This window comes from Mus musculus, chromosome 5 (genome assembly GCF_000001635.26).
Source record: "Mus musculus strain C57BL/6J chromosome 5, GRCm38.p6 C57BL/6J".
NCBI lineage: Eukaryota > Metazoa > Chordata > Mammalia > Rodentia > Muridae > Mus > Mus musculus.
In genome coordinates, this window is record NC_000071.6 from 14,791,431 (window position 1) to 14,808,763 (window position 17,333).

The following is a 17,333-nucleotide window of genomic DNA, read 5'->3' on the forward strand; positions in this document are numbered from 1 at the left end:
AGTATGTTTTAAAATGAAGGAATAAGCTGGCAATTTCAAATTACTCATTCTTTTCATTATTTTGTCTGCCATCTGATTAAAACCATATATATCTTCTGAAGTAAGAATTATTTAATAGAACAACCCAGAGCAACTTGTGTCTCATAAAGAAAAGTATGACTTATGACTCTGATCTTTTTTCATGCTACTCAAGTAAGTTAGGTTATGGTCAAACACAGTATATAGTTCAGTTTAACCACAAATGTATTAAGCATCTTGGATTCACAAAGCACAATTCTCAGTATCATGGCTGAAGAAAAATAGACAGACAGTAGAAAAGCTGGTAAATCATCAACCAAAGCTGAGGAAGCTGGCGTCACCATTCTTGAGGCCATGTTTAATCATCCGGTCCCATCCTTATTTAAGTTTGAGCTCACAGAAAAACTAATAAACCACAGACAGCCCAGTCCACACGTTTTACCTCTTCATTGTCCTTTCCCAGGTATTGATTGATTTATCTAGCACATCTCATCTGGACAACACTCCTCGGTGGTATCCGCTGAAAGAACAGACTGAAAGCATTGAGCATGGCAAGTCTCACTCCAGTCAAAACAGCCAGCAGTCCCCAAAGCCCTCTGTGATCAAAAGCAGAAGCCACGGTATCTTCCCCGACCCATCCAAGGGTAGGAGATATTTCATGTAGAGCACCGTTGTTTTTCTATTTGTTCAGTCAGTAGCTTCTCGAACGTGAGTGTCTCTATGTTTAATATACACTGTAAAGTTGGGTTCTGTTGGAAAATAGTGTGATATAATGAAAAGTGTGCTCCTGGTTAGGAAGAAAGGGGCTTTAGGCAAATACCAGCACATACTTAGGTGTTAGTCTTGCCAGCTTCATTTCCTTACTTTGTAAAAGTCATACTGGCCTACATAAGGTAATCCTATTTCATGAAACACATAACAGTAGAATTTCAGAGAATTCACTGATCTATCTCAAAAAAGAGTATAAAGTTCCTTCTGCTATCTTTACTAGAAATATGGCCATCATTACTATTAAGTATATTCTTTTTAATTTTTTTCAATCTCTGAATTCTCATATTGCCAGTCTATAACTAAAATTCTGCATCCTGTTTTTACTTGTCCTTTGAAGAACATTTTCCCCACATTACCAAAACCAACAGCAACTCAAATTCTTCAAGTCTTTCCTAAATGTTGGATCCCAACTAAAAATCGTGTTACACATCCACATGGTGCTTAGCAATATGCACCACATTTCTATAATGAGCTCTCCCTTTAGCTTTTTAAACCACTGTTCTACAAGATAACCAATCCTCCCATCAGTGATAAATCCACAAACCTGTATGAGATAAACGTGTGGTGACAGCATGCATTAATATTTGTAAATATTAAAGACGATTAGTGAGCACTGTTGCCTTCTGGAAGTGCTTCCATGTGCACCAGAAGCAGGCAGACTGTGTCACAGTGTTCTGGAGGGTGAAAAACTAGGGTCACCTCTAATAGTCCGACCACAGAAAAAGTACTGAAGATGTTTTCTGAGGATGTATGATAGACTGGGTTCGAATTCGACTTAGCCATTTAAACTTCGCCATGCTAAACATTCTGAAAGATAATTGACATGTAGATCTCTCTGTCTCTCTCTGTCCCACTGTCTCTGTGTCTCTGTCTCTCTTTATTTATGTATGTGTCTGGGTGTGGGTGTGGGTGTAGTTCTCGCCATCTACAGTCTCAGTTTCCTGAGACAATGATTCTATAACATTATTTAGATTCTAATAAGTTCTACTGCTAACCCAGAATCCACTCTGTTTTTACTTAAGCATGCCCCATATCTCTGTAGACGCATTGTGTTGTACTAGCCTCTACTAGAATAAGCAGAGCTGTAGGGAAGATGGGGCTGAGACATCTGTTCCCTGAGGCTTCTGAGAACTCATTTTCCTTTTTTCTTTTCTTAATAATTAGTTATTGATTATTTGGGAATTTCACATAATATACCCCATCCCACTTCCAGTCCTCCCAGGTCCAGCCCCTTGTACACTCTCCCACAAAAAAAGCAGAAAGATGAAAAAAGAAATAAAGGAAGGAAGGAAGGAAGGAAGGAAAGAAGGAGGGAAGGAGGGAAGGAGGGAAGGAGGGAAGGAAGGAAGGAAGGAAGGAAGGAAGGAAGGAAGGAAGGAAGGAAGGAGGGAAGGAAGGAAGAAGTTTCTTCTCCAGACTGGCCTCCCTTACTTCCTTTCCTGACTTGTTCTTTAAATGCTTAATACCATTACTCAATTGTGTGGAGTGGCACAAATGGCACAAAAAGACAGCATTGATGTAAAAGACTGTTTCCAGTTACATGTAGACTAGACTTTCACAGCAAGGCACTGGGCAGCAACTTTAACTCACTTTTTTATTCCTTTGTAACCAGATATGCAGGTTCCCACCATTGAGAAATCCCACAGTAGTCCTGGTAGTTCAAAATCATCATCTGAAGGCCATCTCCGATCTCATGGACCATCTCGCAGTCAAAGCAAAACCAGTGTCGCCCAGACCCACCTGGAAGATGCAGGGGCGGCCATAGCCGCAGCTGAAGCCGCTGTGCAGCAACTCCGCATTCAACCAAGTAAAAGACGCAAATAAATTCCTCAGCATGGCAGCTTAATGTTCATCTGTTGCCTTCCTCTCCCGCTGTCTTTCTCCATTTGCTTTCTGTTTTTTGGCATCCCTGCTCACTCTGTTCTGTCCTTTTGTCTGTGTAAGAACAGTATCAACATATAAATATGCTCTTCTTTTAGTTCCTCTTGGTTTTTTCTGTTTTGTTTTTTTAATTTACATAGACTGCAATAAAACTGGCTGTTTCTCCTTTGTTTCCACCATCCATCCAACCTGGCTCATAGTATTTGGTAGCCGTGTCCGTGAAGTTTGCAGGCAAAGCAGTGTTGTGTGTCTTTTGTGTGCACTTCCTTCTCCTTTAAAACACAGGAATTATAAGCACAAGGGACTGCCAGTTTTCTAGCATTATCCCCAGTAGAGCAACCATGGACACACACACACACACACACACACACACACACACACACACACATTTACATCAGGTTAGCAATGAGATACTTGGACTTGGAAACATTCAACATTTGAGCAGATGCTTAGTGAGACCAACAGTCAAATCTAGAACCTAGGGTGAAAAGCCATCTGAGGCAATGTTTAAAAAAGAATACGTGCAAAAAGGAGCTTTCCATGTGTTTCTCCTGAAGAACATGTGCAGAGATTTGTATTCTCAAAACTACGTATTTTTCCTATGCATATTCGCTGATGTTTTAAGGCAATGTAATCTCAGTGAGGACCATTGTCTGGTCCACTCTGTTAGATCACACTTTGTACAGAAGTTTACAAATTATTATTTTTTTTTATCTGTGGAATGTTTTCAGCGTCAAGAAGTGCCATATCTAGTAGTTTTAGTCAATTAAAGTCTAGCCATTGACTTGTCTTAATCGATGAGTTTTCATTCATGAAATTTTCTGATATAATTCTATAAAAACCTGGCTACAGGCACATTGTCAATTCCAAGAGGCGTCGGCCAGGTCATGGAGATAGTGTGTCATTTTCTTCATCCCTCTAGTCCTCATTCCCAGGAAACAGCCAGTTTTAATCCCCTTCAGTGCTGTGCATGTGGTATCATTTTGGCATCTGACAACACAGTTTAAAGAGAGCAAAAGCACACTTCTGTTTGCATGAATAACATTTAAGCTGGTTCCATCTGAGGATACACTCTGGGTTTCCATTTCACCCACACTGCCACAGCAGCACATAAAAGCGGTCAGTGTAATCATGCCAGGAAGCAGCACAGGCACAGCATAGCAGGCGTCCTCCCCATTCAAAGAACTCAGTCTGATAATCTGCCTCCACCAGCCAATGGCAACCAAGACCAAAGCCAGCTAGCCCTCAGGAAGGTGATGTCCGATGGACCAGTCAAACCAGAAGGAGGTGAGCAGAAAGGCCCTGTTCAAAGCACACAGCAAGAACGTGCCCCCAAATTTAAAGCTCTCATCCCTAATACTTAGAGATTGTCTAATGAAATATGTTTATCCCCTTTTTAATGTGCTTTTGTGGGCATGGCATTTTAGGATTTCATCATCACCGTGTAAGTCCCAAGATCAGTCCCATATTATATTGACTACAGTGATTTGTATTTTTCTATGCAATGGGTGTCTTTTGACATTTGTTGAAAAATAGTTTAACGGTATTCTTATTGCAGAATGGAATGCATGCTACTAACCTAGTCTGTTTAAGCATGACTATAAAATATGTTGCATTGTGATAAAAGTTTCCATTGCTCACAATTCAAGTTAGCATACCCATTGAAATGTAGATCAGTTTTTGTTGACTATTATTTGACATGTAACATTTGGAAATGCTTAGAGGAGAGCAAAGGAAAAATTGTTAATGCACTCATTCACCTTGGCACAGAGGAAATTCTCTCCTGAGCCTACAAGCAGACATCTTCTGTGCGTGTTACCGTAGCTGTTAAGTGTATCAGCTGTGTTGGGCATGTGAATATCCAAGTGCCTGTGTAATAAATAAAGTATCTTTATTTCATTCATAAACAACTGGGTTCTGAGCCATTGTTATATGATGGAGCATAAAATGAGTGTGTTGGTTTTGTTTTTATTTTTCTCCCTTATTCCGTTTCAGTAGGAAATGATCACCAATACATCCTAGTTAGAGCTATGATAACACAGACATTTGGGAGCATAACAAAGTTCCATACTGGAAACACTCTAAGCCAGAAGGAAAACACTACCAAATAAACTCAGAGTTCACATAAAAGCATAAATTAATGAGGTTGGGCTGGTAGGCAATGATTTTCCTATTTCTAAACTCCCTTCCCTGATCTAGTTGACAATTTTCTAAGATTCTTGCATAAAGGAAGGTAAATAACAAGAGTCTCTGCTTTGAATCTCACATCTATAGTAAGAAAGGATGAAGCTGATATCTGCTGCTAACTTGACCCCCACATCCAGAGTTTTCATGCAATAAAGACTCACTGCCCATGACAAGAAACAAACTAGGAATGCTTTAAGTAGTTTTCCAGTTTAATTCAAAATTATATCTCAACAAAATAATTAATCTAAACGTTGCATTTTCTTAAATAATTTCCAGCTCTGAAATACTCAGTTTTACATATTTGCTATAAATTAAAATCCTTCATCCTCCTATAAGGTTTTTGTTTATTCTCAGAAAATTCAAAATATCTAATGTGTTCTGCTCACACATACCAGATATATGAGTGTAATGGTCACTTGAGGTGACAGAGGGACACTGTACTGAGAGTTTCTTCACATTCCCATTTGGCTGAGGAAGCAGCTAGTTTAACCTCTGTTAAACTAGTGTGTGTTCCCCAGTCAAGCTTAAAGACTGGCACCAGGGCGTGCTGTTCTTTCTCCTTTCTAGAATATTCTGAACACAGTTTCAAATACTACTTGTCCAGGCATAGTGTCACAGACTTTTTAATCCCAACATTCGGAGATAGGGAGATCTTTTGAGTTTCAGACCACCCAGGGCTACACAATGAGATGCCATTTCCCCAAAAGAGATGAAGGAAAAGAAAACAATTCTACTTCTTACCTTTCGTTCTATCAAATCAGTTGAGTGTTGATCCTAGGTCTGACTTGAGATGCAGCATTGACTTTAAATGTCACAGTAATCAATTTCTGAGTCATGTCAAGCCATATTTAAATACTGTAGTTAGTTATTGCTATATACTTATTTGTAAGAGTTTAATCATAGACTTGCTCTTAAAGTTTGTATGAAAATAAATTTAGTCCTATCTTTGAGTAATGCTCAAATACATATTTTCTATTTAAAGTACTATGTAACTAGATTAGAAGTCACTCTTTATTGACTTTCAATCAGAAGAAAAACAAAATAACAGCATTTTTCATATTTATTTTACCCTAGTTAATGGCAAAACTCTATTTTCTAAAATAAAAATATATTCTTGCATGGTTCCCATAAGTTATAATAAGTTAACAATAATTTTGCCCAGTCTTTATCATAAACATGCTATAGAATTAAATTTATGTAAAACTCAATGTAATTTATTTGATCTGGAGAGTAAACTGACCAGGAATATGAATATCCAACAAACTAGCAAATCCCTCTTCTCGCCTCACTTGCTGCAAAAGTAATGACAATATTTTTATGTGTTTAACTAAAGTTCTATCATTTCAGTGTTCTCACGGTAGTTAATGTAATCCCATTTGCACTCTGAAAACAACAGTCTATTTAAATAGTTTGTGCCATTGTGCAAAGTGTAGTGTCATCCATTCCTCATCAGAATAACTGGATGACTAAGTTATTTGCATGTTCGATCCTGTCCTGTGGTATAATTAGAGGCTCAGAGATTGGGATGCAGAGCACAGAGCTCTAAGCCTGAATTGTTCCTGCAGCCCGCATTAATGGCTCTGAAGTCTTGCCTTCTAAACTAACGGATTCTTTGAAATCAAGCTATCTTATTTTAGATTGAAACAATTGTGATCTGCTTATTTCTTAAATTACTAAACATCTTTTAAATCATTACAAGTAGCTAGAACTGGCAGTCAAGAACAAATTTGATATTCTCAACCTACGTGATGCTCCTTTCTAAGGATGGGGACTTGAGCTCTTCTGCTGTAATGGAAGAAATCTTGTCACGGTACAAAGCAGAGACACAGGAAGGAGGCAGGTATCTAGAGGAAGCTATGTGTTCCTCTGTAAGTACTTCAATCAAGGGGGGCAAAATTTTCCCTAAAGAGCTTTTCACATATTCTATAAGCTTCTCAGAAGATTTATGCTTGAACTAGCATAATATATGGGTCAATAAAGAATTATGGAATAAGCCAATGGAACTTTTTCTCTCCCTTTGAAGTTTAGTTGCATTCAAGAAAACTAAAGGGAAGAATTAGACCAATATCACCAAACCTCCTGGATGTCAATTTTATGTGCATATATATATATATATATATATATCATATGTATATATATACACACACATATAAAATCAGAAATGCACATACTTTGATTTGGAATGAGGAGCTCTGGCAAGCATTTTGTTTGTTTATGTTATTCTTCCAGATTCCTTGGTTGAACACAAGATCTAGTATTCATAACATCCAGGAAAGAAAGGTTACAAAGCAGTGTTGGTTACTTTTATTTTTACTTTTTTTTAATAAAGCTTTTCTCTTTTGAGGCAAGGTTCTGCAAAAGGACAATATAATCCAGGCTTGCCTGAGACTCACTATGCCCATGCTGGAGTAAAATATCACACCTGGTTCTTTACTATACATTTAGAAGATCATACAGAAACTCACACAAACACCAATCTTATTAAAATCTTGTCTGCTGACTTACTTGACAACTATTACTGATTTTAAGTGCAATTTTCAGCTTCCCTAATTTTATTTATTTATATATTTGGCACTAAGGTCTGAAGTGTTCATTTTAGGCTCCGAAGTAGATAGTATAAAGTAAGTAGACATATTTCCCCTCCTGAGCAATAAAGTAAGGTGATTTGGACTAGTTGAAAAGGTGAGGTACGAAGATATAGAAATAAGAGATAAAAGATGAAGGTGCATGTTTGTTGATTGGCCCAATTGCAAGACTAAAGCCTGAAACTGCTTCTGCAGATGGATGCTGGAGTTCCCCTGTCAATAAAGCTTACCGTGGCGCCTGATAATAGGGTGTTGGATGTTGTGTTCCCTACCAAGCCATCACTCTGTGGGAGTTGTTCTCTTAGAGAAGTGGTAATGGGTGGCTGGTTGGGAGAGGTTGGAGTCTGGGAGAGAATAGAATTGTTAGTTACAAGTGTTCGTAGCTAACCAATGTCTCATTTTTTTTCTGACTCAGAGTGGAAAAAATTAGTTTTACCAGAATGGATTAAGTGTGTTCTATTTCTGAAAAGGACAGGCCCTTAGGCAAAGTAAAACAGAAAACAAGAAAAATCAAATGGTCGTTTGTGGGTTTGGGTTGTCTTAATTTTGTATGTAAATGGTTAATAAACACAAATTTTACATTCTTCAATTTGATGTGTTTGTACAAAAAATAAAAAGACAGATTTTAAAAATAAGACCCTTGGCAGTTTGAAATTATAAGAAAATTGACATTCCAAACATATGTACAGAGTAAATATCCCTGCCCCCAAAAGTCTGAGAAAGTCGATATTCAAATCATTCAAATTTTTCAGCTTTCACAATTCTGGGCCTGTTCTGCAGGGTGGGGGCAGTCTGTGTGTGAAAATAAAAATGCCTTTTGAGAATCCCCACATTTTAGAATGATTATATGTGTATTTTCAAATATTGTAAGCGTTTAAATGTATTGCCAGAAATCGCTACTATTATTCAGAATCACAGATAGTGACTATGTATGTCTGATCATATGATGCTTTCATTAATGTACTTTCCTTCTTGAAGGAGACCACATCATTCCCCATCAGTGGTTACTTTTGTTGTTTTCTAGTCATAGCTATGGGTCTCCAACAAGTCATTGACATTTGCTTTGGTCAACCTTGAGAAGTTTCATTCATTTAATTGCATATGACTAGCAACAGCCACTGGCCTTAAACATAAAACCACCAAAACTTGTTTTCAATGGTGCTATATTATGATACTGACTAATTCCAGGACTAAATAATAAGATGAGAATATTAATCTGCGATGAAAGAAATCCCAGTCTTAACAAACAGAGACTCATTAAATATTACTTCTGTCTGCAGTGGTTCTCAACCTTCTTAATGCTGCAACCCTTTAATACAGTACCCAATGTTGTGATGATCCTCCAACCATAAAATTATTGTCACTTATACTTCATAACTGTAATCTTGCTACTGCTATGAATTGTGATGTAAGTGTCTGTGTTTTCTGATGGTCTTAAGTGACCCATCTCTACAGGTTGAGAACTGCTGCAAACATTAACCATGAAAACAAGTTTGGAAAATATAAATTTTTTACCCTGGACTCCAACAAATTGTTTTCTTCTTAGCACCAGAAACCTGGAGCTGAGGAATTACAGCAGGCAAATAAATGAAGGAAAGAATCTTGGGACACAGAGAATGTAATGGAGACAGAGTAGGGACATTAGACAAACTAAGATGTAAATATGATGCCAAGATCTTTCTCATCAGGGGTTGGGGAGGAGATAGAATGGCCAAGATAAAGGGAAAGGATTGCCAGAGATGCTGTTAGATAACTTAGCAATATCGCCTAAATCCAATATTAAACAGCCCAGGAATTACTTGAAAATTTACTACATTTGATCTACACATATTATACACATATTCTAAAACCATATTTTATCACTTTTCCATTGGGCTAGGTGAGAGGAGGTGAAGGTATGAAATATGATGAGAGAAATCCTCAGATATAACAGATCAAACCATCAACATAATTCTTTTATTTTATTGAAATATATGTTTAATATATAATTGAATATCAAGAAACTACAAACCTAAGATAGATAACATAAGATAACATAAGAAATACAAACTTTTGTTTGGGATCTTAAATTTGTTTAAATGTGTCAAGATAAATAACATAGATATGATTATGTAGCTTTATATTCTTGTGAATTCATTATCCACATTCTTCCTTGTGATCAAGTATACTGAAAATGCCATTAATAAATTGGTAGATAGTACCAATTTAAATTAAACATTACAAATTGTAAAACGTTAACAAAGATAAGCAAGATACCTGATAAAGGTCATAGGCATGTATGTCTTTCTTAAAAATATAAGAGAGTGAAATAAAAGCCCGTCTTATTTGTTCTTTAGAAGCCTGTGGCAGCAGAATCTGCTTTTCCTAATTGAACAGATCAGTTTTAGAACTGCATGCTTTCTAGTTCTATAGGTTACTGTTTTCAGTTAAGAAACAGAAAATGGACACTTCTACAATGCATTGACTCAAACATCTTTCAATAGAGGCAAATCTATTGTACTTTATTAATTTTAGTTATTTTAATGTGTCCTTCTTGTTCATGGTATTACTTAAGTAAATGACTACTGGGTTAATGTTTCAATCCTCCCCAACTATTAATTTATAAGAATATTTCAAAGGCTTCATATAGAGCAAATCTTTAGGAATGTATTTTTATTTTTTTATATCTGCCAGTGATCATTATTTACTCTGTTTTGATGTAACATAACAATAGTTGTTATTATTTTTATTCTGCTCAAAACAAGTAGAAAAGTCCAGTTTTTGTGTTCAATGTACTTTCTAGTTTAGACCACAGACTAGTCACCAGAGGCATAACACTGTTAATGAAGCATGCTCTGAAGAAACAAAATGTGAATGGTAGGCACCGTTAAATGATTGATGACTGTCAAGAAAGCTTTTGTTAATGATATCAATTTGCAACTATTAGTTCTCAATAATCATTGTAGACTTTTCTCACTAAAGTGACCACTCACAAGAAAGTAAAAAACTTCTTTTTAGCACTCTGTACAACAAGTTGAACTTTCATATGAAAATATTAGTTTTCATTCTCATTTTTTTTTCTCCTGTACCATGAAGTTACAGTGTTCCCATATGGTACTAGAGCATCATATACTGGATAGATAATAATGTCAGTCTTTGCAAGTTTTTATAAACTTAGCAATTAAATAACAATATGTTTAACCTATATGAATTCCCATGGGATTATGTATCATTTGAGGGTATGTTTTGATATCACACACACATTCTCTTCCTACAATTTCTTCCCTACCCCTCTACGACTTCTCTCCCAATGTCACATGCTTTCTTTCTGCGTTAAACTGACTGAGAACAAATAGTGCTGCCTGTGTGTTCATGTAGGTAGGACCAGCTACTAGAACATGAGTAGTTTTCAAGGACAACATCTCTGAAAAAGTACAAATCTCCCTCCTCCAACAACCAACAATTGGCTTCTCAACAAGGGGTAGGACTTCATGATCCCCTCCCCTGTCAATTATTAAGTAATTTTTTAAAGATTCATTTATTATCATAAATAAGTACACTATAGTTGTCTTCAGATGTGCCAGAAGAGGGCGGCAGATGTCATTATGAGTGGTTGTGAGCCACCATGTGGTTGCTGGGATTTGAACTCAGGATCTTTGGAAGAGCAGTCAGTGCTCTTACCTGCTGAGCCATCTCGTCAGCCCTTAAGTAATTTTTAATATGTAGAAATATTAAGTACTTTTAGTGATACACCAATGTGTAAAAATCTACCAAGCAAATTGTTAAGCACAATCATGTTTTTTATAATATCCGAAGAAGAATAGCAAGGGCTTCCTATTCAAGAGCTCCTCACCTCATTTGACTCTCAATTTCCTGTGTCTCATTTATCTCTAGTACATTTCAGGTCATCCTGTTTCTTATGCCATTTAATACTAATTTATAATAATTAAAGGTTTCAAAAATATGTCTTTCACTTTTTTATAAATGTTCATGTTTCCCTGGGCATCAGTTGATTTAAATTATGACTATATGTCCATATTCATTGTTTCTTCTTCCTGAACTCTGACTGGTCAGTTGCCTATCAGATCTTTTGCTGTCTCAAGCCCAGGGTGATAGGATAGTGCATTATAACAGGAAAATAAATTGCATTTTTGTTTGTATCTTGAAAGACGGGTGTATCGTCTTTTTTACCTATCTTATTTATTGAAAATTAATTGGTTTAGCATAAAATAGGAGAAATGAACATTTTCATCTTGATTCAAATTTGAAGAAAAAATGGAAGAACGTGAGTTTTGGCCAGCCTGGGCTACAGAGTGAGACATCTCTCAAAACAGCGATAAGAAGGAATAAAAAGCAACATTGAAAGTTTCTTGCCTTCCAGTAAAAAGAGAGAAGAATTTTCCCATGCCCATTGTTACACATATTCATACATATATTTGTTTAAGCACATTACATTTCAGAACATCTTCAAGTTGTGATATTACTGCAACAAACAAAATAGACAGAAATCTCTGCCGTGAGTCTTTCCCATCCCATTTAGCAATATTTATTAAATAGCCAGTGTATCAGTATCTGGGAAGAATTGTGAAGTAGGAGAAACTACATTTTCTCTAAGCTCATCTGAAAGGGAGATTGCTTTGTAGTCAATGACAAGTTTATATGTGATCAAACTTCAGCAACTTTAGAAATATCTGAAAATAAAATTGTATTTAAAAATGTTATTACTTGACAGTCTTGGATAATGCCAATGTTTTGATTGTATCTGCTCCTCTTACATCTCTTCTCAGATCCCCTTCCCCGTTCACCCAATTTTGTATCCTCTCTTTAACACCATCAAGACCAATTTGTGCTGCACAAATATTCTTGGATGAGTGCCCTTCCACTGGGGCATGATTGACTTAACAGGGCAGCAACTGTTAGAGAAAACTGATGCTCCTTATACTGCCAATAACTCTCTGAATGTGTGTGAAATATTATGCCCATGTCCCTCTCTGTGTGGAAATTTGTTCTGGCTTGAATCACACAGGCTCTGTTCATACTGTCACAACAACTGTGAGTACATATGTGTAGCTGCTCTACCATGTCCAGAAGATACTGGCTCCCTGTGGTCAGCCACCAACTCTGGCTAGTATATGTTCTATGCCCTCACTTCAGCAATGATTTCTGAACATTGGGAGATGGGAATAAGAAATATTTGTCCCACCAAGGGCTAATCATTTTTCAATCTCCTATGCTCTGTGTCTTGGCCTGTTGTGGGTCTTTGTATTAATCACCATCTACCATAACTACACTTTTTTTTTTGAAGAGGGTTGAGAGGCCCATTAATCTATAGTTATAATGATAAATCTCGAAGAGCCAGTCTAATGCTATATCCATTTAGCAAAATAATAGTAGTAGGCAATTGTATATTCTGGCCCAGCTCTGAATCTTTATCATACTCTCTGCAATCTATTGGAACCAACTACAGAAAAGCAGTGATTAACAATGATCATTTGGAAATTTTAAAACGATATTAGATCTCCTGGTTCTATACATGCATTTACCAAATATTTTCTAAGCTTCCTTTTTACAACCATTGAATAAATGCAGACAATATGGAATATAATATTCAGTTTTTGGTGTAGTATTACCCCACACACTTATTTTTACTATTATTAATTTATCACTCCTACTGGAAATGCACTACTTTGTTTCCTTTGAGTTGGATTTTATACACTTATATATTATGCATTACAAGATGGGGATGTGGTAAAATGCTTCCCCAGCATGTAGGATGGTCTGGGTTCAACTTGTAGAACAACATAAATGCAGTATAAATGGTCACAACATTTGGATGTATGGGAGGGACGTGAGGACCAGAAGGTCAAGGTTGTTTGCCTTAGTGCCTTCTTAACTCAGCTTGAGGTATAGAAGAACTACTCTTAGATGTAAATAAATGAGTAATAATTATGGATTTCACTTAAGGATAACATCTCGATTATCAAAATATTTATTATGGCTGTTTCTAGAAGTATTTTCCTATCAGCTGGCATACTGCCAAGCAGTCTCCTTTTTTTTCTGTATTTTTTTTTCTTTCTGATTATCAGTTGTCAGAAATACATGTCTGGAACTGTAATTCAAGGATATTATGAGGAAAACATGAGAGATAATATTTCTCCGAACTCAAATCAAATCAATATTGAAAAAATTAAGAGCAACCCATGAAAGTGAAACTGTAATAGTATCGCAATTAAATATGATCTTCTTAGCATCTGTCTTTTACTGACAAAAATATTGAATGAAAGTCTTAGTGAAAAACCAAAAGTGTACTTGACATAATCTTGCTTCATTCTAGTCACCTGAATGCAGCTAAAATTATTAGATTTATTCAAGATAAAATAAATTGACTTTCTTGATCTTATTTAAGGTATCTCAATCAAACTTTATTCTACTATGCATTACAAGATTCTAGGGCTAATTTAAATTGTGTTTAGGGTTTTTGTCTTCCCAAATCAGCTCTGAATTAAATGTTTCACAGAAAAGGAAGACATCTTAAAAGAAAAATTATAGCAGGGCAGGAAGTTTGAGGTTAGGCTGGTCTAAACAGAATGAGTTCCAGGAAAGTCAGGGCTATGCAGAAAAACCTTGTCTCAAAAAGCAAAAACAAAAACAGAAAGAAAAATTTTAAGATAAAGGCAATTACTATATTATATAAGCCATAGTGTACAATTTATATTAGAAAAGCTCCTCACTGTCATTTTATTAAATTAACATCACTCTCATTTTTTTACTTTAAAGCTTACTCTTAATTCTTTACTCCAAAGGGATCACTGGTTCTGTTTCTCTAATGCCAGATTGAGTGGTTAGTGAGTATCGGAAGTCCCTGCCAGTTAATGGTAGTGTTGCGTAAAAACAGAGCAAGTTGATCATTCAAATATCCGAAAATTTCCATTCATGAAGACAGTATGTATGGAAACAGGGACACGTAAACATGATTAAGTGTGTTTCCAGCTTCCTGGACAGTATCAAAGGATACTTTTTATCTCCATTTCCATCTCTAGGAGACACTCTGTGAATATGGAATAACTTATGTTTTCCATGTTTATAAGGAGAAAAGACAGCAGAACTTCACGAATCACGGTTTGCCTAGTGATATGAATAACATTAGTCATTATGTATAAAGCTCTTTATACAGTCAATCAGTGTTTTTTAAGATGTTTCAGTGGCATTTTCATTTCAGTTGTTCAACTCCAGGATTTACAAGTGATTGAGTCAGGTATCAGGGGCTTATTTTCAATAATGTTCATTGTGAAAATTTGTGGGACATGTGACCAACTGCAAACAACAGTGTGGACGCTTTCTGTGCCAGCTTCTAATTCATAAACTACAAAAAATGTTTCAAATTTTTATTTAAAAAATCAGTGAATTGATTTGAGATTTATCTTCTAAGATATAAAATGAAGTATCTCTCCTTGAATTAATAACCCTGAACTGTAATTAAAAATATTTAAAAATGTGTTCAGACAAATTCAAAGGGAGACATACTGAATAATCCTAGTTGTATTTGAACTTAAAAGCTGATATTTTCAATTCCATATTCAATAAGTGTTTTAGAAAGTGAGATAAAACTGCAAAACCCTTCAGAAGAGTAGGTACAAAAGCTGATGGCAGCAGAAACATGGAGGGAGAAACAAAGGAGGGAAAGAGTGCAGGAAGGAAGGGAAGAAGGAAGAAAGGGGAAGAAAGAAAGAGAGAAAGAAAGAAAGAGAGAAAGAAAGAGAGAGAGAGAGAGAGAGAGAGAGAGAGAGAGAGAGAGAAAGGACGGGAGGGAGGAGGAAGGGAAGGAAGAGAGGAGGGAAGGAGGGAAGGAAGGAGGAAGGAAAAACAAGAGGAAGAAAGGGACAAGGGAGGGAGGGAAGGAGGCAGGGAGGAAAAAGTCTCTAAAACAAGTTTTTAAAAAAGAATTCTTAGAACACATAGTTTCAGAAATAGATTAATAGTTCTGTTCTATCATTATACTACTATACGAAAAAAATTGGTTCATTTCTTGTAATCTCAAACATAATTAAACTACTACAGACTGTGTCTGTAAAGATAAGAGATAGAGTTGAATAAGGCAAGTAATTCAGGAACTTGCTATGAATTACCAGCATATGAAATTGTTTTGGAAATATTTGCAAATAAGTCTTTGCTGCACCAGCTATAAGACCAGAGATACAAAGTTCTGGGCAGCAAGGCTAAATCTACAGAATGTAAAGTCTATGGAAAAACAAACAAACAAAAATCTCAAGGTGTTTTTTTTTGTGTGTGTGACAACTAATTGTAATATAAAAGAGAATTAACAATTTTAAGTCCTCTCATTAAGTGTAAGATCTAGTGAGTCATTAGTCTTTGCAGAAATTAGTTTTCCTAAAGGTAAATAAATGATGGTTCTGGAGTAGGTGACCTTTGGCGTTCTTAACCAGTTCCTTATAGGATTGCCGAGGTCTCTGAGCGTAGCGCTGCCATCTAGTGGCAGCTAAAGTGATAGCTTTGCATAGTCAAGACTACTGGAGAGGGCGGGGCATTCCAGTAGAGAAAACTAGTTAAAGACAAACGTGCAGTCAAAGAGACAGTATCATATTTAATTAGGATTAGACACCAAGAAGTAATAAAACATAACAACATCAAAACATAAGACAGCTAGAGACAATGAAGAAGTTAAAGAATATTTTTAAACGTTTTGAATTGTCCCCAAGAAGGTAATTACCTGAAATGCCTCCTCAATAAGTGTCAAAAAGGAATGGACCTTTTCAGATATTGTCCTGTCTACATCAGCAACCTTTCCCATCATAGGTGTACACCAGTCAACCTTCCCAGAAGTGGATAACTTTTTTTTAGCACAGTTAGCATTTCAAAATTAAGCTAGATATTTAAAACTGATTCTTAAAACTATGTTTGGTATTTTTAATTCTTTTTCAATTATCTTGTGAAATGAAAACATAACAATATTCACGATTTGCAGTTGTCATCTCGTGACTTATTGTGGAATAAACTCTTTCTAGATCATTCTGAACTATGGCTGGCTGGTTCAACTCAGCTGTTTTGGCTTGAAACTCCTCTCCAAACTGACTGATTCAATCTAGACCCCCTCCCTCCCTCCTTCCCTCTCTTCCTCCTTCTTCCCTATTCTCTTCCTCCCTCCCCTCTCTCTCTCTCTCACTCGCTCGCTCTCTCCCTCCCTCTCTCTCCCTCCTTTCCCTCTCTACCTCTCCTCTCTCTCTCCCTCTCTCTCCCCCTCCTCTCTCTAGCTCTCTCTCCCTCTCTCTCTCTCCCTCTCCCTCCCTCTCTCTCCCTCCTCTCTCTCTCCCTTCCTCCTCTTTCTCTCTCCCTCCTCTCTCTCTCCCTCCTCTCTCTCCCTCCTCTCTCTCTCTCTCTCTCTCTCTCTCTCTCTCTCTCTCTCTCTCTCCCCTCTCCCTCCCCCGCCCTGTATGTGTATTCCTCTCTCAAGCTGCTTCTCTTTCCTATCTGTTCTCATAAAAGTTGAGCATTTCCAATTTCTGACTCATTCTTTCTGTGCTAATTTCTTTCTAATTCTTTGTCTTTTCCTCAATTAGATGTCATTGTTTGGGATTAAAAGTGTATACTCAGGGTATATGTCTATTCCAGCCAGGTCACACAGACCTAGAATGTCTTTGGATATGATCCCCTGCCAGAGCAGCCATTTTGCTGGATTAAAATCCCTCTACAGTAAAAAGACCATTTTACTATGCAATATAGAGGTGCATATCTTTATGGACAGTATTATATGATTTCTGAAACTCTGCTTAAAAGAATTGGGTGGAAAAGTTGAGGTAGACTATTTTAAGCTGATATTTTTAAAATCATAAAATAATGAAAGACTGAGCTTTTAATGGTTCTGTTAGTTCAGTCGAAATGCAGAAAAACAAAGAA

General features: G+C 36.5%; 1 protein-coding gene across 9 annotated transcripts in view; it reads left to right on the forward strand.

Annotated features, from left to right (window-relative positions):
• The window catches only part of Pclo (piccolo (presynaptic cytomatrix protein)), a 348,560-nt gene that overhangs the window by 276,525 nt on the left and 54,702 nt on the right, over positions 1-17,333 (forward strand). For 4 of the 9 annotated variants that reach the window (XR_003955649.1, XR_003955647.1, XR_003955650.1 and 1 more), the window contains 2 exons: positions 482-662; positions 2,402-3,957. Coding sequence is in view for 5 of the 9 variants with exons in the window: in NM_001110796.2 (NP_001104266.1) it covers positions 482-662; positions 2,402-2,613 (393 nt within the window). In the remaining 4 variants the exon portion in view is untranslated. Of the gene's footprint in view, positions 1-481; positions 663-2,401; positions 4,613-17,333 lie in introns of those variants that run through there. The other 5 variants (XM_006503582.3, XM_006503584.3, XM_006503583.3 and 2 more) reach the window with 2 other exon arrangements.